The following is a 27101-nucleotide window of genomic DNA, read 5'->3' on the forward strand; positions in this document are numbered from 1 at the left end:
AAACTTGAAAGTCAACAGGCATAAAGATAATATTAAATGTTTCCTGGCAGATTAAAACTGTGTGCTGGACCAGGACACGAAGCTGGAACCTCTGTAAGGTCAACCACTCCTAAGGCGTCTAGTACTGATGGAAAACACAGATGCAGAGAAAAGTGTCCATACTTGAGACACCACGATGCAGACAGGGCTGTTTAAACAAGAGCCAATAGCTACCTAACTTACTACAATGATGTGATATCTGGCTTTAAATACTCTTTTTCTGGACAGCACATCAGCAGAGTGTGTGTGTGTGTGTGTGTGTGTGTGTGTGTGTGTGTGTGTGTGTTCCATCTGTATCACGGATCCTGACAGGATGAGTTTTGTTACTTACAGGTTAGCTTTGCTGGCGAAATATGATGTGCTGCTTGCCCGAGGAACCCCCCCCCTCCCCCCCACTGTCGCTCTTGATAGGTTGCAGCCATGACTGATAGAATATGTAGACATATGGGACCTTCCTCTGGTAAACTGCCTAGCCAACTGGCTGCAAACTGTCATCTTTTACTTGCTGGGTAGGCATCTGAGTGTGGCTTCCCAGGCTACATGTCTACTGCCTTCCTGTCTATATACTGTGTGTGCTAAGCAAGCCCTGGGCTTCCATCTTCATGACAACAGTCATCCAGAAGAGGCTGTGAGTACAGGTTTAAGTGTGCATCCTCAGAGTGCGCCGAAGCCTTCGAGTTCACTGTGGCATGTCAGCAGGCTGCCACATGGGGTCCCACTGCCCCCCCCCCTCCCTTCTGCGCTGTCAGGAGGGGTAACTGGCTTGACCCACACTACACAAGCTGTTTCAGTGCCCTGTCTAGCATTTCTCTCTGACACCTGGACAAGCAGACTAACACATTGTAACTTCACTGCCTCACCTGTCCGACTTTGACTCCCACTGTCTACCTGACCCAAGGGATGATTGTTCCATATCTAAACACGACTCACAAGGAATGCTAGTCCCAGAAGATATGCAGGAGAACTTTTGTGAAGTTTGGAAGAGACGAGAAAAGCCCTGGTGGAAGTAGTTCTGTGAAGGCAGGTCTTTAATCATGCTAGGACAACTCAGTTGGCAGTGCACTTATCCAAGAAAGGCAAAGGTCTCAGGTTCAGATCCAGGTCTGGCATATGGTTTTAATCTGCTAGAAAGTTTCACATCAGCACACATTCCTCTACAATGTGAAAATTCATTATGGATAATATTATACACCATATCTACTTTGCAACAACTTACCTGGATAAATTGTAGGATCCCCACCAGTTGCTAAGGGTGTTGACGCAGCTGCATGAGTTGGTGCAGATGCAAAATATGCCACACCATTATGGAAAGTATACGGCATACCATTCTGGCAAAGGATTGCATTGCCATGTACAGCTGGAGGGGATGCAACCTCATATGAACGACCAAAGGGCTAAAAAAGGGTATTGAAATGATTAATTTTTCCCTTTAATAACAAATTCCAATGCAAAGCATACAAATCCATTAACATTAAATGAGAAACAAAATACAGAGGATAAAAGTAAACAAACAGAAGATGAGAGAAACTTATCTTGAATTCTAAATGTAACAGGTGTTTTTAAAAAATTAGGGTGAATTTTAAAGTTTTATTTGGTTCTGCATTGTGAGGAGTAAACGAGTTCTTGTTGTTATATAGTGTCACATTATAAAATACGCACGGCTCTTAATCTGTAATTGAAACTGAAACAGTAATTTGTAAGTCCGACTGGGAAATCTACATACTACTTATTGTCATCTTCAGTCTGAAACTAGTTTGGAGCAGCTCTCCATGCCAGTCTATGCCGTGCAAGCCTTTTCATCTCCATGTAACTACTGCAGCCTTACATCCACATGAACCAACTCAACTCTACTCAAGCCTTTGTCTTCCTCTACAATTTTAACCCACAACATTGACAAGTCCTTGGTAATTCAGGCTGTTTCCTATCAACCAATCCTTTCTAAGTAAAGTTGTGCCATAAATTTATTTTTTCCCCCCACTTTGATTCAGTATTTCCTCACTTGTTATTCGATCTATCATCTAATCTTCAGAGTTCTTTTATAACACCACACTTCAGAAGCTACTGTTATCTTCTCGTCCGAATTGCCAATCGTCCACATATCACTTCCATACAAGACATTCCAGACATACCTTCCGGAAAGGACTTCCTACTACTTAAATTTGTATTATTAAATGCTAACAAATTCATCTTTTTCCAGAAATGATTCATTTTACACCCCTTTTACATCAGCCATCAGTTATTTTGGTGTCTAAATAGCAGAACTTTTCCACTATTTTTGTAGTCCGATTTCCAAATCTAATTCCCCAGCATAGACTGATTTATTTTGACTACATTCCATTACTCTCATTTAACTCTTGCTGATGTTCATCTTACAACCTCTAAGATCCTGTCCATTCTGTTCAACTGCTCTTCCAAGAGCTAAGCCATCTAAAAATCACAATGTCGTCAGAAAACCTCCAAGTTTTCATTACTTCTCCAAATTTGTCCTTTGTTTCCGTCACAGCTTCCCCAAGGCACGGATTAAACATCAGGGATAGGCTGTAACATTGTCTTACTCCTCCCTTAGTTATTGCTTCCCTTTTATGTCATTCCACTCTTTTAACTGCAGTCTGCTTTCTGTACAAGTTGTAAATAACCTTACAGTACCTGTATGTTACTCTGCTATCTTCACAATTTCGAGGAATACAGTCCAGTCCACACTCTCCAACCCTTTCACTAAATCTACAAATGTTATGAACACTGGTTTGCCTTTCTTCAACCTACATTCTAGGATAAATCGTATGATCAGTATTGCCTCACATATACCTATATTTCTCCAGAACTAAATTTCCCTTCCCTGAGATCAGCTTCTACCACGTTTTCCACTCTTCAATAAATAATTCATGCCAATATTTTGTGATCATGGCTTATTAAGCAAATGGTTCAGTAGTATTCACATATCAGCACCTGCAGCCTTCTTTAAGTCTGAAGGTAATTCCACCTGCCTCATACCATGCACACGGTAGAATAACTTTGTTGTGGCTAGCTTTCTCAAGGATCTACAAAATTCTGAGGGAATGTTGTCTACTCCAGGGCCTTGTTCACACTTAGGTCTTTTCAGTGTTCTGTTAAACTCTTCTCACAATACCGTATCTCCTCTCACGTCCTCATGTACTACTTCTTTACTGTAACACTGCAATTAAGTTTTTTCCTCATATATATATTCCTAGGGCCCATTTAAGCCACAAATGACACAAGCCTCAGTATCTATACAGACACAAAGACATAACATATATCTATATGGGACACATCACAATAGTGGCCTCTAGGGGCTCCCCGGGGTGGGGGGTGGGGGGGAAGGGCAAGAGTTGTATACAATGCATATCCCAATTATTATCAAAAACAGAGACAGGTCAAAGCATATCAGGGAAAGTATGGAAGAGGGGCGGGAGTGGAGTGGGGGCAAATATTAAGTTGATCATGTGGAAAAATGCTCTTTTTAACAGCCCTGTGTATTCCTCCACCTTTCAGCTTTCCCTTCTTGGCTTAGTATTTGTTTGCCTTCTAAGCTCTTGATATTCACACAGTTGCTTATCTTTTCTCGAAAGGTCTCTTCTCCTATAGGCAGAACCTGCCTTTACCCTACAGTCAAGCTTTTGTAACATGATTCCAGACAGTTGTAGTAGGTTGGGAGTGCCAATTTTGTGTGTCCATCTCAACCGAACATGTAATGCAATGCAATTTTTTAAATGTCTGAATGGCAATGACTAAGTGCTGTCACAGCTCTGTAGTTAGCTACTGTTTTTGCCTACAGTCATTTGGGCTTAGCAGTTGAAAGCTGGCAACAGTGCTGTGAACTGTCAGGGATCTTCTTATGCCGATTCAACTATAGCTATATGTGCTGCCACAGCCTTGCATTTGTCCTATAGCCATTCCTGCTTAGCCATTTTGTACTTTCTGCCAATCTCATTTTTTAGATACTTCATTCCTTTTTGCCTGTTTCACTCACTGAATTTTTATATTTCTTCCTTTCATCAACTAAATTCAGTATCATCTGTGATATGAAAGGATTTGTACTACGCCCTGTCTTTTTACCTACTTGATCCTCTATTGCCTTCACTGTTTCATCTCTCAAAGCTGCCTAGTCATTCCCTACTGTAATCCTTTCTTGCATCTCAGACCAACACCTAAAGCTCTCTCTGAAACATTCGGTAACTTCTGTTTCCTTCTATTTTTCCAGGTACCATCATCTTCATTTCCCACCTTTTTGAAATTTCTTCACCTTAATCTACAGTTCAAAACCAACAGATTATAGCCCGAGTCCATATCTCCTACCAGAAATGTCTTGCGATTTATATAATTGTACCAGATTTTAATCAATCTGGAATCTTCCAGTGTCCCCAGGTATCTTCCACGTATGCAACATCTTTCACAATTCTTAGACTATGTGTTACCCATGATTATACTACGCCAAGTGGAAAATTCTACTAGGTGGCTTCCTCTTTCATTCCTTTACCCCAGTCCATTCTCTCCTCCTTTTCCAAATACCAATTTACAATCACTCATCACAACTTTTCTCTCTTAACTATTTGAATAATTTCCTTTATCTCATCATACATTCTTTTAATCTCTTCGTCAACTGCAGAGCTAGTGGGAATATAAACGTTTACTACTAAGGAGAGTAACAAAAGGAAAATTCACTATTAGCAGTTCTGGATTTTCACCTCCTGCAGGTAATTTCTGGCCACACAGCTTATTTTCAAGGAAATGATGATTGGGATATTGTAGAATATAATGAATTAAGGAATGCTAACAACCATCCAACAACAACAAAAACGACAGCAATGACTTGGGCTTGGAAAAGACAGCTGGTAGTACAGAGACTAACAGTTTGAAACATTTAGTGCAGTATCAATTTTCTGGAAAAATTAGTTTGTTAATCAGAGGAGGAACCAAAACATAGTCTCAATACATAAGTGAGCAATACATTCATTACAAATCCTGACAATTTCATCTTGTAATTGAACATACCTGTTTCTTTATAGCAGGTGCGATGTTTAGTTTTCTTTCTTTCAGCACGATGCCATCGGCCTGAGGAAAGAATAATTGATACATTCAACCAAACACACATTAAGTAAAAATATCAGCAGTATCAATGTAAAGATATGTTTTTCAGCACAAGTAAAGTCATTCTTGCATAGTACAAGTTCGCTAACATTAACGTGGAGCTGTACAAGTCTTGTGACATCACTTGCTGTTATTTCATAATGACGAGCCATTGCCTCACATGAAACACACAGTTCTGCAATAGTCCAGAAACATGCTATTAACAGCTGAACCAATAAGCTGTAAGAACACTCTACATCACAAGCAGATCTTGGAAGACATTGTATTTGTCATTTTCAGTTGAAACCCATATTTGTGGGTTTTATATTGTAACATACACCCTACGAATCTGTTGTTTCTAATCACCGACACATTGAAAATCTCTCGAAAATTCATCAGTACTGGTACGTTTTGTTGTTATAAAGTTATGCAAAAGTTACACTGGTGTTTAAAGAATTTTAATAGTTAATTGTTTTCATGTTATAACTCACATATTAAAAAGGATGCCTTTTAAGGCAACACTACACAGAAAATTCATAAAAAATACAGTTCTTGATAGGAATTGTTATAATTGTCATTTAACAACATATCGGTGATTAAAAGTGGCGAAGCGTGGCACTTTTTGTAGGGAAGGCTGAGAATTACAAATTTCGAAAAAAGAAAAATCTTACAACAAAAATTTGTAAAATAGAAAAACTGCAAAAGTAACTTGGATACCTATTTCTACTAAGATTGAAACTACTACAGAAACTGTTATAAATAAATGCATAAAAATAATAAACAGCCACACAATAATAAAAAGATAACCCATAACTAATTGCTAGTTTCTTTTCATAAATTAATTCTATCCTCCTGTCCTTTTTCTAGTGTAAACATATAACAAGATACGAACTCCAGGAGTTTGGTTGAAGATTTCGCAGTTCCCTTCTCTACAGCCAAAATCGCCAGTTTGTCAGTCTGTCATTTGTCATTGTGTTGTGAAGGTATGTTTTAATGGGTTTGAATGTACTCATGTTACATTTGCAAGATGCAGTGGTTCCTGGAATTTTAAGAACCAACAAAAGTAAATTCACACCTTCAGAGAACGTTTTTTAATCTATTGTTAATTATGGCTTTCAGGAGGTCCTGAGGCTTTGGACGTTTATCTTGACTGCTGTAAATAAATAAGTTCCCCTTTCAGTTTATCAGTGTCAAAGAATGGATGTATTTTAAGTTGCTTTTCAACTTCATGTATCGGAAATTGTTTGGCCTACTATAACCTGAGAACTTTTTCTGATTTACAAGTTCTGTAAACTCTAGAATGAGATTTTCACTCTGCAGCGGAGTGTGCACTGATATGAAACTTCCTGGCAGATTAAAACTGTGTGCCGGACTGAGACTCTAACTTGGGACCTTTGCCTTTCGCGGGCAAGTGGTAGAGCATTTGCCCGCAAAAGGCAAAGGTCCCGAGTTCCAGTCTCGGTCCGGCACACAGTTTTAATATGCCAGGAAGTTTCTGTAAACTCTGTTTCTTGAAAGACCTAGTATCTAGTTCCCATGTTTACTACTACTGTTTCAATTATTCTGAATGATGGCCTCCTCAATTTCTGAATACTTGCCTCTGGTTTGTTAAAATTAATTTTAGACGCTCTTGCTGAATTTATAAGGCGCTCAGCTTCCACTATGCATTTCAGAATAATTTCCTCACATCTTATTCTATCAAAAGCCATAATGCAGGTTTCAATATCAAGCTTACAGCGTCCTATGTCCACAGTTTTACTTTGAAAGATGTCAAAAAAGAAAATGTTGGAAAATTGAATTCCACAGCTGCAGTACAACAGAAAAGTTTGATCATCCAGTATACTATTTAGCCCAATTGCCTGTTGTAAAGAATTATCATCCCACCCTTCACTGTTTATCACATCATTAAATGCTGTTCTCAGGTCTATATGGTGAAGAATAACAGTTTGTACAGCTCGTGAATGAAAATTCAACGTTGTTTCACACGAAATTTTTAGTTTAAATCCCCTTTCCCTCAGAAGTTCACTTCTTTTACTGGAACTGCTAAAAAATGTGTGAAATCCTGCTAGACTTTACACTTATTTTTACTTGTGTAATTTTTTTTTTTTTTTTTTTGTTACAAGCACAGAGGAGGACTAGATTCAACTGATGTGCGTAGCAGTGGATAAAGACAGCATGAGGATATGCTTGTTCAACAACAGAATGGACATCATAATTTTCCCTGTCGCAACACTGCAACCATCGTATGTTTGCGATACTAATTTGTTTTTACCAATAGTCCAATTGCATAGCACTTGCAACAAAAACAGTTGCCTTATGCATTCCCATCTTTGAATACTTCATAAAATCCTACAAACCTCTGTTATTTCTCCCGATTCATTATCTGGGAAACAAAAAATTACACTCATTTGACTTCTAGTTGAGACTTCCATTGTTTTGTCGCCTTATGCTGACCATAAAAGGACTATTTTTAACTTCACATGAAATTTTAACTCACTCTGTGTGTCAGAGAAAGTGTTTTAAATACTCCAAAGGATGCTGTATGGTTCTTCTTCTGCCAAGAAATTCAAAGGCTGTAAATAGTTTCCTTTATTTACTGATACCTACGTCATGACCTCCAAGAGCTAACTCTTGACGTAGTAAAAAGCAGATAGTCCACGTAGGTCTCTTCATTGTACTTCTGTTTTGATCAACCTTCTCATTATGTTTCAAAGCTCAAATGTGTGTTGGTGGTGAAAGACAATGGTCAATTCTTACTGTACCTAGCTGATTGTATTTTACAGCTTCTGCGATGTGTGAAATGGAACTCTCATGTTCTTTAGTTTTCGAAAGGATATTTTGAAGACACTATTTGCCTACTCCTCACTTTCGCCATTCCAAATCATCATTACCCATTCCAAATAGTACACAGTAAAAACAAAACATTTGTTCCTTACAATGCAGCCACTTAATCAACGTTTTGAATTTTACCATTGTGTTTGGTAACGCCTTACATATTTTTCATAAGATTTCTTAATACACAGACTTGGTGTCTGCTTTCGTTCTTTCACCAGGGGTTTATCTTCCAAAGAAAAACCCAAGAACAATGCAGGGTTTTCAATTAAAAAATTCAGTGGATCTCATGATAAAGGCATTCATGGCAGTTTCAGGTAGTCAGCAACATCTCTCGTTACAAGACAATGATTTAAATAATGACAACTTACATTTTCCTTTCAACAACACAATTACAAGACAAATTGACAATGACACCCCACTTATCACAAGACACACCAAAATATACTTCACCAATCAGTTAATCAAGTCTACTACTACTACTACTACTACTACTACTACTACTACTACATTTTAACTACAAAATTCGTGTTTCAAGTTTCACTATCAGCACGTCTAGTACTGCTGATATGAAAACCTACAGACACGCTATGGAACTATCAACGTTTGAAATAAATAAGGCTACTAAATTTTAATCTGAGGAACAATGAAAACACATAGGGAATAGCTATCACCCTGCAACAGCATCCAATGATGCATTTATATTAATTTTCTATGAATTATGAATGTCTTCTTGTTCTTTGCTTTTAACCAAACACTTAAATGAAGAGTTAATGCTTCTCTTTCTGTCCAGCTTGCTGCTAGCGCTATCTGTTAGGGAACTGCAGAATGACTTGTCATTCCACTTAGGTGTGTATCCACCTGCTGGCCAGAAATGGGTTGGTTGCTTTGTTTGTTTGTTTAGAGGCAGGAGAAACGACCAAACAACAAGGTCATTGGTCCCTTGGTAATAATAAAACAATGCCACGAGTGTGAGAATAAAATGGGCAAAACAGAAAGCACAATACAGTAAGAAAGGAAAAGCCAAAAGAACGAAGGGAAGGCAACGAACACTAAAAGGAACAAGAGAGGATAAGAAAACAGACGCCAGAAACAGAAGAGAGTAAAACATGAAGCTGATTACAGTGGCTGGCCAACTACGCGAATAAAAACGGAAAGCCAGTCTGTAATACATTAAAAACCTCCACCCTAAAAGCACCAGAGGGTAGGACACAGAGGGACAAAGGACATGCGCTAAAACCTACATAGAAGTATAAAACCCACTCTCACAGACAACACTTAACACTAAAGCTGCTGTGGAGGCATTGTCACCCAACACCACAGGCAGGGTGCTGGGGAAGTTAAAAGTCTGCCGCAGAGCAGCTAAAAGTGGGCAGTCCAGCAAGAGGTGGATGACTCTTTTGGGAGCCACAGCGACACTGAGGTGGGTCCACGCGACGGAGTAGGTAACCATGCGTTAGCCACCTATGGCCAATGCAGAGCTGGCAGAGGACAACTGATACCCTATGAGAAGCCTGCATGGAAGACTTCCACACATTCATAGTCTCCTTAATGACATGCATGCTGTTATGCCATTCCATCTCCCAAAGCTGGAAAACCCTGCAGTGTAAGACAGAACACAGATCAGCTTCAGAGATGCCTATCTCCAGAAGCAGATTCCGCATCAACTGTTTGGCCAGCCTGTCAGCAAGTTGCCAGGGATTCCGACATGTCCTGGGGTCAATACAAATACCACAGAACGGCGGGACTGTTCCTGGGCATAGAAGGACTCCTGGATGGACGCTACCGGAGGGTGGCGAGGGTAGCACTACTCAATAGCTAGTAGGCTGCTCAATAAGTCAGTACACAGGAGAAATGACTCGCCAGGGCATGAGCGGATATACTCAAGAGCACGAGATATGGCTGCCAGATCCACAGTGAAAACAATGGAGCCAACTGGCATGGACTGCTCAATATGTCCTCCATGAGCATATGCGAAGCCTAAGTGACTATCAGCCATCGGAGTAAACCACTTCACAGCCCTGGAACACGTCAAGAATCAAGAGGAAGTGACAGTGGAGAGCAGCAGGGTAAACTGAGTCCTTAGGGCCATGCAAAAGGTCCAGACAAAGCTGCAGCCGAGGTGTACACCATGGAGGCATACATGAACGGACCGCAAGTAGAGGGGGTAAAGGTAAGGACTCCAGTTCAGAGAGAACAGACCGCACGCGAACCGCAATCATTAGCCCCAACCTGGGCCAGTGATGCCGGAGATGGAATGCAGTGGGCGGGAAAAGGAGACGGTAATTCGGATGCTCAGGGGAACTATGCATGTGTGCTGCGTAACTGGCGAGCAGTTGCACACGTCTGATCTGCAGTGAAGGGACACCAGCCTCCACCAGTACGCTGGTCAACAAACTCATCCTAAAAGCTCCTGTCGCTAATCAAACCCCACAGTGGTGCACAGGGTCGAAAAAATGCAATGCTGAAGGTGCTGCCGAACTGTATACCACACTCCCATAGTCAATTCGGGATTGGACAAGCACTCTGTACAGCTGCAGCAGCATACAGCGATCTTCACACCAATTGGTGTCACTCACGCAACGGAGGGCATTGAGGTGCTGCCAGCACTTCTGCTTAAGCTAACGAAGATGAGGGAGCCAACTCAATCGAGTGATGAAAACCAGTCCTAGGAAATAATATGTCTCCACTACAGTCAGTGGATCATCATTAAGGTGAAGTGCGTGTTCCAGATGAATGGTACGACGCCAACAGAAATACATGACACACGACTCTGCGGCTGAAAACAAGGCCGTGGGCTAGAGCCCATAACTGCACCTTGTGGATGGCTCCCTGGAGGCACTGCTCAGCAACAACAGTACTGGAGCAGCAGTATGAAATGCAGAATTCGTCTGCATAGAGAGAAGGTGAGACGGAGGGCCCGACAGCTGCTGCTAGACCGTTCATGGTCAATAAAAATAGACCTCAATGCAGAGCCCTGCGGGACTCCATTCTCCTGGATATGGATGGGACTATGGGAGTCACCAACTTGGACATGGAAAGTACGGAGCAACAGGAAGTTTTGGATAAAAATCGGGAGTTGTTCCCAGAGACCCCACTCATGCAATGTGGCAATGCTATGATGTCACCAAGTCATGTCGTATGCTTTACGTAAGTCAAAACACATGGCAATCAGGTGTTGCCATCTGGAAAATGCTGTTCAGATGGCATACTCCATGGACACAAGATTATCAATGGTAGAGCGACCCTGGGCAAGCCACATGACTCCAGGACCCAACCCAACTGCCGGCATACCATATGTTCCAGCAGCTTACAAAGAATGTTGGTGAGGCTGATGGGCCAATAGCAATCCACATCAAGCAGATTTTTACCGGGTTTGAGCACTGGAATGATGATGCTCTCCCACCATTGCGGTGGAAAAATGCCATCGCACCAGATACGGTTGAAGATGATGAGACGATGTCGCTTGTAGTCAGATGAGAGATGTTTGATCATCTGGCTGTGGATGCCATCAGGCCCAGGAGCTGTGTCAGGGCAATGTGCAAGGGCACTGAGGAGCTCCCACTCTGTAAATGGAGCATTATAGGATTCACTGCAGTGTGTAGTGAATGAGAGGATGTTCCCTTCCAGCCTCCATTTGAGTGTGCAAAAAAGCTGGAGGAGGGGGGAGGGGGGGTAACTCTCCGACGCAGAGGCTCAGGCAAAGTGCTCGGCAATCATGTTTGAGTCGATACGTAACTCGCCATTTATGGTAACACGGGGGCCAACTGTTGGGGCCTGGTACCCGGAAAGAGGTCTGATCTTTGCCCAGACATGGGAAGGTGCCTTGTGGCACCCAATGGTGGAGACATATCTCTCCCAACACTCTTTCTTCCGTTGTTTGATAAGGTAGAGAACACGGGCACAGAGCCGTTCAAAGGCTATGAGCAGTTCCAGGGAAGGGTGCCGCTTATGCCACTGTAGAGCTCGCCGACACTCTTCAATTGCTTCAGTGACTACCGGTGATCACCAAGGGACTGTCTTACATCTTGGGCACCCTAAAGAGCGAGGGATCGTGTTTTCTGCCCCAGAAACAATTGTGCTAGTCACCTGCTCAACCTCACATCGATACCCTGTGAGGGAGATTTAGTGGTGACAGCAGAGGTGAAAGTTCCACAGTACCCCTTGTTCAAAGCCCATAAGGGCAGCCATCCATGCGCCTGACATTGGGCAGTGACAGGAAGATGGGGAAATGGTCACTACCACACAAGTTGTCATGTGCTCTCCAGTGGATAGATGGGAGATGTCCTGGGCTACAAATTGACAAATCAATGGCCGAGTAACTACCATGAGCCACACTGAAATGTGTGGCGGCCCGAGGCAAAGGTCGAATTGCGAAAGTAAAGTTTCGACATCCCTGCTTTGGCCAGTAAGCATGGTACTACCCCACATGGGGTTATGTTATGGTCATTAAAATCTCACAGAAGTAGGAAAGGTTTAGGGAGTTGATCAATCAGTGCAGCTAATACATTCAGGGGTACTGCACCATCTGGAGGAAAATATACATTGCAGACAGTTATTTCCTGTGTCGTCCTTATTCTGACAGCCACAGCATCAAGTGGGGATTGAAGGGCCACATGTTCACTACAGACCGAGTTTAGGACATTAACACAAACTCCACCTGACACTCAATTATAGTCACTACGGTTCCTGTAATACCCCTCATAGCCTCTGAGGGCACGGGTCGGCATTGCTGGGAACCAGGTTTCCTGGAGTGCAACGCAGATAGCAGATATGAAGCTTAACACTTCCCGTAGCTCAGCCAGGCGGTGGAAAAAACAACTGCAATTCCACTGGAGGTTGATATCGTGAGACTGGGAAGGCATGGAACATTCAATGAGGCATTTTACGCATCGCAGTCACCTGCTGCCACCAATTTATTGCCTGAGCAATCTGTATCCATGGTGTCTGAGGGTTTGGCGAGATCTAGGTCCTCAGCAGTCACCAAAATCTCCACCCTATCCTCAGCCGCAGAGCTTGTAGGTAGCGGTGGTGTGGGTGCCACCACTATTTCCTTGCTCTTAGTGGTTTTCTTTTTGGACTTCTCTCGCTGCTCCTTGGGTTTCCTTGGCTGGGAGGACTTCACTGGCTCAGTCTCCGGGACTGGAGAAGAGCATGAAGCCCTACGACCAGCTGCTTTTGGGCTCTTCAGCCACTGGCGGGTGTCGTCTTTACCACTAGAAGAAACCTGGGAAAGGAGTGAACCAAGGGACTCCTTCCTAGCGAGAGAAGCCAAAGAAGGCTTACACTTCTTCGGCTTGGAAGTGGGGATGGATGTCCCCGATGGTTGGGGTGGTGTTGCTCCTGAAGTAGGTGGTGCAGGAGTAACAGGGAGGGAAATGCCCCCCCCCCCCCCCCACCATCAAGGGGACAGCTGGAGTCTTCCGGCTTTGAGAGGTGACCTGGGTTGGCGGAGCTGATGGTGCCAGAAATGTAGTAGCAGCAGTGTAAGACGATGTCATACGCACAGGACACAGGCATTCAAAATTTCTCTTAGCCTCAGTGTAGGTCAGTCCGTCCAGGGTCTTGTACTCCATGATTTTCCTTCCTTTCTGGAGAATTCTGCCGTAAGGTGAGCAGGGTGAATAGTGCTCTCTGCAGTTGACACAGATGGGAAGTGGGCACATGGAGTATTGGGACATGATGGGCATCAGCAATATTGGCATGTGATGCTGGACGTACAGTGGGAAGACATATTGCCGAACTTCCAGCACTTGAAGTACCGCATTGGGAGAGGGATATAGGGCTTTACATCACTCCAGTAGACCATCACCTTGACCTTCTTGGGCAATGTATCGCCCTCAGAGGCCAGGATGAAGGCACCGGTGGCAACCTGATTATCCTTCAGAACCCGGTGGACACGCCCAACAAAATGTACACCTCACCACTCTAAATTGGTGCACAGCCTGTTGTTGGACTGCAAAAGAAGGTGTCTGTGAAATATGATACCATGGACCATATTTAAGCTCTTATGGGGCGTGATGGTTACAGAAACATCCCCCAGCTTGTCACAAGCGAGTAACTCCTGTGACTGGGCAGAGGATGCTGTTTTTATCAGGACAGACCCAGATCATTTTGGACAAGCCCTCCACCACCCCGAACTTGTCCTCTAAACTTGCAACAAAAAAACTGAGGCTTCATCATCATGAAAGATTCCCCAACAGCTCTCGAACATACAAGGTACTGGGGCGAATAAGATCCGCTGCCATCCTTAGCCTGACGTTCCTCCCATGGTGTGGCCAGGGAGGGGAACGTTTTGGGGACTTACTTCTGTGCATTGAATTGAGCTCGTGATCACTTAAGAGACTGCTGGTGTTTCACCACCAGCAAGAGATGATGGACTACGCTTCATCGCATGTCATTGCCCTGATGGCACCCACTCCGACCAGGGGGCCTCCCCACGGGCGCCACCCAGCCGCAGCAAAGGCCACCAGGCAGGATGGCCATTGCCAGGAGGCCCGATGCCCCACGAGGATGGGCATCTACCCCTTGGCATACGTGGGTGTTAACGGCGCAAGCATCAGCAAAGCGATCCCTGTGTGGTCAGGGGGGCTACAACCAACAGGGTACATGGCGGCCCCACCATATCAGACTGGCTACCATGCTGGATATCAGGTGCAAAGAAGTCCATGGTCATCGTCAACACAGAAATCAACACTGCATAGTGCATGGTGGAAAACACTCCCAGGAAGGTGTCCTTGCCCAAGAGATGGAAAATGGGCAGGACTGCAATGCAACGACAAGAAAGTGGGCTAAAGATCTCAATGCATGATGGACACGATGCACTTTATAAGGCTCCCTTCCCCAATTGGCCCACTCTTCAGGAAAATTTGGAAGTATGGAGGTCAAACCTCACAGGGTACCATCACATGATGGCCGTAATGTGTGAAACTCCTTTTAATCGCCTCGTACAACAGGCATGAATACCTCGGACCACATCCACGCTGTAGAAACCGCCATCCACATGAAAGAAAGGGGCTTGCTATGAATGCTCGTGAAGTATGGAATTCAGAGCTTCTGTCAGTTGCAGGATCAAAGCAGCTCAAAATCTCTTCATCCCAAGGAAAATTTTTTCAGGTTCAATCAATACCAACACATTACTTAAAATCAACAAGCTAAAAAAAGTTTGGACAAATTCCAAATTCAAAACTTAGCTTTACAGGGAAACATTCTGTTTGTGACAACTGCAGTCATAAGGATGAAAGAAATATTACACTACATGCGGATAGTCTTCGCATAAAGTATGCCCTATTCCGAATGGTTTCGGAGACAGATTTAATGTACATCGTTATTAATTTTTGTATCACGCAATGCAGAAAAATAATTTTTGGAGCATAACTTTACATGATCATTCAACAGAGCGGTCTGAAATTAGTCTAGTCTGATATTTGCTTTTTCAGTATGTATTAGTAGGAACAGTGAAACACTAAGTATACTCAGTGCTTCTGCAGTGACAGCACGAGCAGTTGGTTATTTTTCATATTTTAGTGACACTTCTAACACAGGATGTATATGTGGAGGAGAAAAAATTCCTCTATTTTTCCCCAGTTAAAAATACACTTTTTCTAGAAGTGAAAATAGACTTTTTCCCTGTTAAGTGACAATACACTTTCCAAATGGTAAACAGCAGCCATCAGTTGTCATTTCCATTCTACTAAACCGTGACAAGAGCCAGAAGAACAGGTGTAGAAATACCAGTATATTTTTAACTCCAAAATAATGCATTGATAATGGCCAATTACTAGCCAAAATCTGGATCTGCTCTAATAAAGTTATAATGAAAGTGATTACCAACTCATGCTCTTTACCATTTTGAAAGTTATATCACAATTGTCTAGCACATTCCACTTTTCTGATGGAAGGTAATTTTATGAACATACTTTTCCTCAGAGCTGCAAAACTTATCAATCTTTTGAATGGTAGAGGTTATATACCAGTGTAAAACTTCTTGACACTGGAAGGAAGGGAGGGAGGGAGGGAGGGAGGGAGGGAGGGAGGGAGGGAGGGAGGGGGAAGAATCATGTTTTAGAAAGATATTTGATGCATGGCAACATGTATACTGCATATTTTCATCACAATAGTACAAATACAAATTCTACCAAATACAGCACAGTACAGTAGCTTATGAAACACTGAACTAGAGATTGTGATATATTTTTGTCAGCCAATCAAGGCTCACTTCACCTGATCTCACCAGCCAATAACAGCAGATATTCAGAGCATAGGCCACATGATGTAGTCAGTCAATATCAACATCACTGCTAAGTGGCATAAATAAACAAATAATCATGAAGAAGACGTTAATGATTTAAATTCACACACACACACACACACACACACACACACACACACACACACACTATAGCTACAAGAAAACCTATGATTTCATATTAAAATACTGGTCTTTTCTAGTTTGTGTTACTCTTAAGATTTACCAAACACAAATGTGCCAGTAAAATTTTAAATAATGGCATATATGGCTGGTCTTCTGGGCCTGAAATTTTTCTAAGTGGGTAGTCCTCATGCTTTGAATGAGAGTAAAATGCTCTGTGATTAAAGAAATTAATCACACATTTTTCACATGTAACATAGTTCATCTTGCGTAAAAGAATATTTATGTTGAAAGTAACGCTTTTCAAATCACCAGTCACAATATTTTTCTGCAACCTGTTAGAAATGAAAACAGTTGTGACCTCATGCTCATCAAAAGCAACTTGTTGTAATGAGTATTGCAAAGTCTTCACACTAAAGCCTTTGACATATGTTGCTGCCGGTAGACGCTTGTGTGTGTACTGTGTGTTTTGCTGCAAATGGCTCATTTTCTTTGCAACTCAAGCTTTATTTTGGTGCAAGCTTTATTTTGATGTTATCCACTCATTTATGTTTTATTGTTTTAGTACTATTCTGCAACAGCAGGATAAAGTAAAATCAGATCTTAACAGTCAAAATTACAAAAAATTAACTGAAAACAGAATGAAAAATTCCTGGAATTTTCCCTGATGAAAAATTCCCACCTTTTCCCAGTTGTTCTGGGGTGTATACACCCTGTAATACGTATCAACAAACAAATATTGCACTTCATTAATTTGGGATCGTTCTATTGAATGAGCAGATGAAATTCTGCTTCAAAAATACTTTTCCTATATCGAATTATATAAATAATTATAAAACAATTAAAATAATCGATTTCTGACAATATAATGCAATTGGATGGATAAAAAATATAACCACCAAGCAGTGAAAGGAGAACACACATGTATGAAAAGGTTTTACTTATACAAGCTTTTGGAGCCAGTGGCTCATCCTTATAGCAGTAGGGTTGAACGGGAAGGAAGAGGGCTAATGGGGAAACGAACTGGAGAGGTTTATGAAAAGGGGTAGAGCTCGGAAAAGTCACCCAGAACCCTGGGTCAGAGGAGTCTTACTGGACGGGATGAGAAGGAAGACTGATTGTTGGGGACTGCACTTGACAAGATTTGAAAACCTGAGAGCTTACAGGTAGAGGTCAGAGTAATATGCAAGAGAGATTACTATCAAAACATTGTGCATGAGTTACTAAGTTTGAAAATCTAAGTACATTGTATGTAACATAGGTGGGAGGTGGACAGTGAAAAATAGACAGGTCAAAAAATGAAAGATGTAGAAAATTAAAATGAGTGAAGAAAGGAGTAGTTACCATATTTATTCGAATCTAAGCCACACCTGAAAAATGAGACTCGAAATCAAGGAAAAAAAATTTTCCCGATCTAAGCCACATCTGAAATTTGAGACTCTAAATTCAAGGGGAGAGAAAAGTTTTAGGCTGCACCTCCAAATCGAAACAAAGTTGGTCCATTGTAATATGAGACACAATTTAGCTCTAATGAATGACGATACAGCTACAGTAGTTTGGTTCAAGTCGTAAGCTTAGCAGTTAAGCTTTACCACGTAGCCATTGCAAAGCATCAGGCACTCCGTCCGTATTTATACGGGTACCCTTCCTTTTTCACGTGCTTCGTCTGATTTGAATTGATTGCTTATTTTTCTTTGATCTGATAAGTGCCTTTCTCTTTGTTATAGGTGTTTACGTCACTCTAAGCTGAAAATGCATTACTGTACTGTGTCATGCACTGTTTGTCGCATTCTGATAATGAGTGTTTACGGCCTGTCGCCGCACGCGGCATGGCTTGCTTTTTTGCGCACTACCGCCGCTTACAATTTAAAAAAAAGACAGGAATCACCTCATTAGAAAAACAATGGCAAGAGACTGCTGTTTGGTGTTACTTACACTGCTGCTTTCTTTGATAATGATCAACAAGAACCAAATAATACACTGCGTATGATAGAAGAGGTTCTGAACGAGATTTTAGCGAAAATTTTTCTCCGTTTGAAAATCTTTGCAGGCGCCTCTTTAGTACATTACATTCTGCACAGAAATTAGAGTCATCTTAGATTTAAAAATCTAGTCAATTGCTGTGCTTCATTTCTGACTATCACTATTAGGCATAAGAATAATACAAACATAAACATGACATATGTATATTCTTCCGCGTTTGGTGTTGTCTCACTCTAGTTTCGTAATTTATTAGGCAGACACGATTTAAATGAGATAGCAGCAAACACGAAACAATACATGGCAATGTTTATATTCGTATTGTTCTTATGGTGAAGAGAATACTGCATGTGATTCACAATTCATAGAAGTTCCTATAGCAACCATCTCTTCTCACAGGTAGGAAAAAATTCAGAATGAGTTGGCCATATTGACAAACATCCCAAACAGTCTTGCCAGTCGGATTTTCGTAGTACATTGAAATGCTGCTACATTCGAAGATGAACAATACGGAATTTGTATTTACTTCGTTGGATAATGTATGAAAATGCAGTGGTCGAAACTCGGGGCGGAGAAAAAAGCTAGTCTTCCACCTTTTTTTTAATGTATTTACTGACGCAGAGGATTTGGTGCCACTATTTATCTTTGTGCCTACAAAGCATGCCTGTGTAGCGCTACATATATTCGACGGCAGAAGTTAGTTGTGGCGGCACCCATCAAGATTTTTCAGAACTTCTGCTTGCTTTGCATTCTATTCTAAGCCGCAGGCGGTTTTTTGGATTACAAAAACCGGAAAAAAAGTGCGGCTTAGATTCGAGTAAATACGGTACAAATCCACAGCAGTTATGGGCAAGGTCGTAGAGGAATGTTTACCGTTGCCTTCCTCTGATAACATGAGTACTTGCCGAGTGCAGTGGCATGTGTGTTAAAGATTAGTATGCAATGTTGGCACGTGCACCTCTACTCCAGAACATGGCTGAGGGGTCCACTGAACTAACATCCTATCAGTCCTCTAATTGGCATCAACACACACACACACACACACACACACACACACACACACACACACACAATCTTGTAGAATTCAAATCAGCTATGTTGGGTCACACATTTAAGTGACCTCAGCTAAAAATGCCCTAGCACCTTTTAAAATGTGCAAAACCTCAGTGTGCATATAGGAAGAAGTGGCACCAATATTAAGAAAAATTTGAGAGGCAGCTGGGAAGCTGAGACTTTAAAGAATAACTGTGTTTGCCACAAGAAACAGCAATGACACAAACAATAACGTGTTTACCTCCTGTGTCATCAAACGAGTAGCTTCTTCTGCAGTTTCAAATGTTACAAAGCCATATCCTTTGGACACTCCAGCTCTGTCACTGATCACCTTAGTAGCTTTTACGTTCCCATAGGCTGTGAAAGTAACATGGTTTATTATAAGCATACAATTTTGCAATGCACTAAATATTATTTGGTACAATAACAACATTTTACAGTAACGATTCATCGGAATGAAAATCAGAAAACAAGAAATAGTATTATTTACATGGTATCATTCATTTGAGTTTTCAACTATAACAATCAACACTACATTACTAACTAATAAAAGCTAACTTTTTTAAAATTACTAGTTTAATGTTCCTAGATTAATTAAGAAGCATGTTAATTCCTCCCACATATCATTTGTATTTACCATAATGCTAAAAACTAGAGAAACGGATTATTAGCAGAGTCCTTTTTGCAATCCCTTACCTGCAAATGAAATAAGTACAAGAAAGAAGGATTGTCATTCATCATACTCCCTCTGACATATGTTGTCGAGTGAACACTATATTGTTGCAACCTGAAATTCAGACAGGCCTTCGTATCCAGGCACGGGATATGTGGGCCATCCTCTGAATTAATTATGAAGCTGAGTGCTGCAACAGTTATGGTGCAGCACCTGTGCTGCAGCATTCTGCAATAGTGGTGACTATTGTTACACAGTGCAACACAGCCAAGTACATGACAGGAGACTACCACATGTCCTAACATAGCAGATCAGAGAAATTATAAATGCTCCCATTCAGGCAGTAGCAACATTCCTTTAGCCAGCAGCAACATTCCTTCGCTGTTGTGGATCTTCAGTCTCCACAACAGTTATCAGTTACATGTATGGCTAAGCTCCTCCAGGCTCATCATCAAGCACTGTCAACAGCGAACTGAAGCCCTCGGAGTGAAGATAACGTTCTTTTCGCAGAACACTGCAGAGAAAATTTGGAGAACCGGCAACTAAAGCTAACTGCAGAATTATTCTACTACTGCCGAAGTACATTTGGTTTGAGGACCATGACAGTAAGATAAAAGAAATTAGATTGTGTATGTTTCTCCCTCACTATTTGCGAATAGAGCGGAAAGGTAGTGACTAGTAGTGGTACAAAGAACTCTCTGCCACACCTTACAGTAGCTTGTGGAGTACGGATGTAGATGTAGATGGCTCTGATCTGTTAGCTGTCAACTAGCACTGATGGTTCCGAGCTTTCAGCGGAATCTGTTGGGGCGAGGACACACTGGCTGTCCTGGCAGTGGCATCCCCTAATCTCTGAGGGTCCCAATTCAACTCTTATCACCTCAGGGTGTCTGACTGCACTGCAGAGCCACTACACTATTGCTTCAGCAATGCTGCTATCTCCTCCAGCTGCTGTTGTGCTGACTCAGCATTCCATTAGGGATTCACACACAGTCTACCAGCCGGGACTGATTCCTGGGCCTCTATTGTCCACGTACCATGTGGAAAGTGTCAAATAATAAACAATGTTCCTGTTGAGAAGCTTTCTGGACTCCATGTCCCTACAGTACTGGAGAACCTATACTATAGCTTCCCACAACCACAACTCTGCATCCAAAACTGGCCAGCTCTACTCGAGTGACATTTCAGAATGGCAGGTATCAGGAGGGAGACATCCCTCATTTGCAAAGAGGGCAGGGAACACGGGATAGTTGGGGAAATGGCGAATGGCAATTGTATAAGAAACCAGGAACTGGCTCCACCATATTTGTACAAGGGGAATCCCCACTACTGCGAGTAGATTGCCAATGGGACTAGTGCGAAAGGCACCAATGGCCAAATACATACCACAATGGTGAACAGGGTCAAGCATTATCAGAGTAGAAGGAGCAACTGACCCATAAACCTGACTACCATAAGCTAGTCCGGACAAAACCAGAGCACGATAGGTAAATATGGGGAGAAGTAGCACGGTCTGCAGCTTAAGATATGTGCGTCAGGAGGCGGAGAGCATTAAGCTTCCGCAAGCACAGTCAGGTGGTGAACATGGGGCGGCCATGTCAGCTTTTTATCAAACATGAGGCCCAAGAGATGGGACTGTGCTACAACATCTACGCACTGGTCACCTAAATCAAGTTCTGGATCGGGTGTACTGTGGGTCAATGGCAAAAATGCATAACCCTCACTTTGGAGGGAGAAAACAAAAGCTGTAGGAGAGGGTCCATGCAGAGGCCCGTCGGACGGCACCTTTGAGCCAACATTCAGCAGATGCCACTGAGTGAGAGCTTTGCCATATGCAAAAATCATCAATATATGAGTACAATGCCGGGGTAATCAAAGGCCCAACAAATGCTACAAGCTCATTGATGGCTATGAGGAAGAGAGTGACAATTAACTCTGAACCCTGTGGGTCACACTGTCCTGAATCAGAGTGCTGAGTGAAGTGAGAACTCGAGACCCGGAGAGCCTCTGGGATAAAAGCTTGCTGGTAAAAATCAGAAAAGCCCCAGTCATGGAGGGTAACTAAAATGAGATGGCGCCAAGTCGTATCTTATGTCTTATGCAGGTCAAAGAAGACCACGACAAGGTGCCAACAGTAAGTTAAAGTTTGTCAGATTGCTGTTTCCAACCAGAGTAAACAGTCTGTAATAGAGCATCCTTCCTGGAAGCTCCACTGATATGGGGACAAAAGGCCCTGATAATCTGAAGCTAACTATCCTCTCAAGCAGTTTACAAAGTACATTAATCATGCTAATTGGGCAGTAGCTGTTGAGAGACATTGGGATCTTCCCACACTTACGGATATGGTAACTATACTGTCCTGATTGCGAAGGAAAGGCACCTGGCCAAAAGAGGTTAAAAACACTGAGTAGTTGTTGCCTCTGGGAAACATCCAGATTGTGGATGGTTGGTTGGTTTAGAGGCAGGAGAAGGGACCACACTACAAGGTCATCAGTCCTTTGGTCCTAATAAAACAATGCCACAACTGTGAGAATAAAACAGACAAAACAGAAAACACAATAAGAAACAAGAGAGGACAAGAAAACAACAGAGAGATGCTAGAAACAGAAGACAGTAAAACATGAAAGCAGATGACAGTGGCTGGCCAACCACGAGAATAAAAAGGGAAAGCCAGCCATTCCGCAATATATTAAAAACCTCCACCCTAAAAGCACCAGGGTGGAGGACACAAGACGGACAAAGGACATGCACTAAAACCTACATAGAAGTATAAAACCCACTCTCACGGATAAAACGTAAAAATAAAGCGGCTGTGGAGGCATTGTCACCCAATACCAAAGGCAGGGTGCTGGGAAAGTTAAAAGTCTGCTGCAGAGCGGCTAAAAGTGGGCAGTTCAGCAAGAGGTGAACGACAGTCATTTGGGAGCCACAGCGACACTGAGGTGGGTCCACACGATGGAGTAGGTAACCATGTGTTAGCCACCTATGGCCAATACGGAGCTGGCAGAGGACAACTGATTCCCTGTGAGAGGCCTGCATGGAAGACTTCCACACAGTCATAGTCTCCTTAATGGCATGCAGTTTGTCGTGCATGCTGTTATGCCATTCCATCTCCCAAAGCTGGAAAACCCTGCAGTGTAAGACAGAACACAGATCAGCTTCGGAGATGCCTATCTCCGGAAGCAGTTTCCAAGTCGCCTGTTTGGCCAGCCTGTCGGCAAGTTCGTTGCTGGGGATTTCGACGTGTCCTGGGGTCCACACAAACACCACAGAACGGCGGGACTGTTCCTGGGCATAGATGGACTCCTGAATGGACGCTACCGGAGGGTGGTGAGGGTAGCACTTGTTGATAGCTTGCAGGCTGTTCAATGAGTCAGCAAACAGGAGAAATGACTCACCAGGGCATGAGCGGACATACTCAAGAGCACGAGATATGGCCACCAGATCCACAGTGAATACACTGGAGCCAACTGGCATGGAGTGCTGCTCAATATGTCCTCCATGAACATATGCGAAGCCTAAGTGACTATCAGCCATCGGAGTAAACCACTTCACAGCCCTGGAACACGTCAAGAATCAAGAGGAAGTGACAGTGGAGAGTAGCAGGGTAAACTGAGTCCTTAGGGCCATGCAAAAGGTCCAGACAAAGCTGCAGCCGAGGTGTACACCATGGAGGCATACGTGAACGGACCGCAACTAGAGGGAGTAAAGGTAAGGACTCCAGTTCGGAAAGAACGGACCGCATGCGAACCGCAATCATTAGCCCCAATCCGGGCCACTGATGCTGTAGATGGAATGCAGTGAGCGGGAAAAAGGAGACGGTAATTCGGATGCTAAGGGGAACTATGAATGTGTGCTGCGTAACTGGCGAGCAGTTGCACACGTCTGATCTGCAGTGAAGGGACACCAGCCTCCACCAGTACGCTGGTCAACAAACTCATCCTAAAAGCTCCTGTCGCTAATCAAACCCCACAGTGGTGCACAGGGTCGAAAAAATGCAATGCTGAAGGTGCTGCCGAACTGTATACCACACTCCCATAGTCAATTCGGGATTGGACAAGCACTCTGTACAGCTGCAGCAGCATACAGCGATCTTCACACCAATTGGTGTCGCTCACGCAACGGAGGGCATTGAAGTGCTGCCAGCAATTCTGCTTAAGCTGACGAAGATGAGGGAGCCAAGTCAATCGAGTGATGAAAACCAGTCCTAGGAAATAATATGTCTCCACTACAGTCAGTGGATCATCATTAAGGTGAAGTGCGTGTTCCAGATGAATGGTACGACGCCAACAGAAATGCATGACACGACGACTCTGCGGCTGAAAACAAGGCCGTGGGCTAGAGCCCATAACTGCACCTCGTGGATGGCTCCCTGGAGGCGCTGCTCAGCAACAACAGTACTGGAGCAGCAGTATGAAATGCAGAAGTTGTCTGCATACAGAGAAGGTGAGACGGAGGGCCCGACAGCTGCTGCTAGACCGTTCATGGTCACTAAAAATAGACACTCAATGCAGAGCCCTGCGGGACTCCATTCTCCTGGATATGGATGGGACTATGGGAGTCACCAACTTGGACATGGAAAGTACGGAGCAACAGGAAGTTTTGGATAAAAATCGGGAGTTGTTCCCAGAGACCCCACTCATGCAATGTGGCAATGCTATGATGTCACCAAGTCATGTCGTATGCTTTACGTAAGTCAAAACACATGGCAATCAGGTGTTGCCATCTGGAAAATGCTGTTCAGATGGCATACTCCATGGACACAAGATTATCAATGGTAGAGCGACCCTGGGCAAGCCACATGACTCCAGGACCCAACCCAACTGCCGGCATACCATATGTTCCAGCAGCTTACAAAGAATGTTGGTGAGGCTGATGGGCCAATAGCAATCCACATCAAGCAGATTTTTACCGGGTTTGAGTACTGGAATGATGATGCTCTCCCACCATTGCGGTGGAAAAATGCCATCGCACCAGATCCGGTTGAAGATGATGAGACGATGTCGCTTGTAGTCAGATGAGAGATGTTTGATCAACTGGCTGTGGATGCGATCAGGCCCAGGAGCTGTGTCAGGGCAATGTGCAAGGGCACTGAGGAGCTCCCACTCTGTAAATGGAGCATTATAGGATTCACTGCAGTGTGTAGTGAATGAGAGGATGTTCCCTTCCAGCCTCCATTTGAGTGTGCAAAAAAGCTGGAGGAGGGGGGAGGGGGGGTAACTCTCCGACGCAGAGGCTCAGGCAAAGTGCTCGGCAATCATGTTTGAGTCGATACGTAACTCGCCATTTATGGTAACACGGGGGCCAACTGTTGGGGCCTGGTACCCGGAAAGAGGTCTGATCTTTGCCCAGACATGGGAAGGTGCCTTGTGGCACCCAATGGTGGAGACATATCTCTCCCAACACTCTTTCTTCCGTTGTTTGATAAGGTAGAGAACACGGGCACAGAGCCGTTCAAAGGCTATGAGCAGTTCCAGGGAAGGGTGCCGCTTATGCCACTGTAGAGCTCGCCGACACTCTTCAATTGCTTCAGCGACTACCGCTGATCACCAAGGGACTGTCTTACATCTTGGGCACCCTAAAGAGCGAGGGATCGTGTTTTCTGCCCCAGAAACAATTGTGCTAGTCACCTGCTCAACCTCACATCGATACCCTGTGAGGGAGATTTAGTGGTGACAGCAGAGGTGAAAGTTCCACAGTACCCCTTGTTCAAAGCCCATAAGGGCAGCCGTCCATGCGCCTGACATTGGGCAGTGACAGGAAGATGGGGAAATGGTCACTACCACACAAGTTGTCATGTGCTCTCCAGTGGATAGATGGGAGATGTCCTGGGCTACAAATTGACAAATCAATGGCCGAGTAACTACCATGAGCCACACTGAAATGTGTGGCGGCCCGAGGCAAAGGTCGAATTGCGAAAGTAAAGTTTCGACATCCCTGCTTTGGCCAGTAAGCATGGTACTACCCCACATGGGGTTATGTTATGGTCATTAAAATCTCACAGAAGTAGGAAAGGTTTAGGGAGTTGATCAATCAGTGCAGCTAATACATTCAGGGGTACTGCACCATCTGGAGGAAAATATACATTGCAGACAGTTATTTCCTGTGCCGTCCTTATTCTGACAGCCACAGCATCAAGTGGGGATTGAAGGGCCACATGTTCACTACAGACTGAGTTTAGGACATTAACACAAACTCCACCTGACACTCAATTATAGTCACTACGGTTCCTGTAATACCCCTCATAGCCTCTGAGGGCACGGGTCGGCATTGCTGGGAACCAGGTTTCCTGGAGTGCAACGCAGATAGCAGATATGAAGCTTAACACTTCCCGTAGCTCAGCCAGGCGGTGGAAAAAACAACTGCAATTCCACTGGAGGTTGATATCATGAGACTGGGAAGGCATGGAACATTCAATGAGGCATTTTACGCATCGCAGTCACCTGCTGCCACCGATTTATTGCCTGAGCAATCTGTATCCATGGTGTCTGATGGTTTGGCGAGATCTAGGTCCTCAGCAGTCACCAAAATCTCCACCCTATCCTCAGCCGCAGAGCTTGTAGGTAGCAGTGGTGTGGGTGCCACCACTATTTCCTTGCTCTTAGTGGTTTTCTTTTTGGACTTCTCTCACTGCTCCTTGGGTTTCCTTGGCTGGGAGGACTTCACTGGCTCAGTCTCCGGGACTGAAGAAGAGCATGAAGCCCTACGACCAGCTGCTTTTGGGCTCTTCAGCCACTGGCGGGTGTCGTCTTTACCACTAGAAGAAACCTGGGAAAGGAGTGAACCAAGGGACTCCGTCCTAGCGAGAGAAGCCAAAGAAGGCTTACACTTCTTCGGCTTGGAAGTGGGGATGGATGTCCCCGATGGTTGGGGTGGTGTTGCTCCTGAAGTAGGTGGTGCAGGAGTAACAGGGAGGGAAATGCCCCCCCCCCCCCCACCATCAAGGGGACAGCTGGAGTCTTCCGGCTTTGAGAGGTGACCTGGGTTGGCGGAGCTGATGGTGCCAGAAATGTAGTAGCAGCAGTGTAAGACGATGTCATACGCACAGGACACAGGCATTCAAAATTT

General features: G+C 43.6%; 1 protein-coding gene across 4 annotated transcripts in view; it reads right to left on the reverse strand.

Annotated features, from left to right (window-relative positions):
- Positions 1 to 27101, reverse strand: part of LOC126253638 (atrophin-1) — a 154266-nt gene that overhangs the window by 110551 nt on the left and 16614 nt on the right. For all 4 annotated transcript variants that reach the window (XM_049955125.1, XM_049955126.1, XM_049955127.1 and 1 more), the window contains 3 exons: positions 19602 to 19717; positions 5050 to 5109; positions 1256 to 1433 (listed from right to left, as the gene is read on the reverse strand). In XM_049955125.1, coding sequence (XP_049811082.1) covers positions 1256 to 1433; positions 5050 to 5109; positions 19602 to 19717 — 354 coding nt within the window. The remainder of the gene's footprint in view (positions 1 to 1255; positions 1434 to 5049; positions 5110 to 19601; positions 19718 to 27101) is intronic.

This window comes from Schistocerca nitens, chromosome 4 (genome assembly GCF_023898315.1).
Source record: "Schistocerca nitens isolate TAMUIC-IGC-003100 chromosome 4, iqSchNite1.1, whole genome shotgun sequence".
Lineage (NCBI taxonomy): Eukaryota > Metazoa > Arthropoda > Insecta > Orthoptera > Acrididae > Schistocerca > Schistocerca nitens.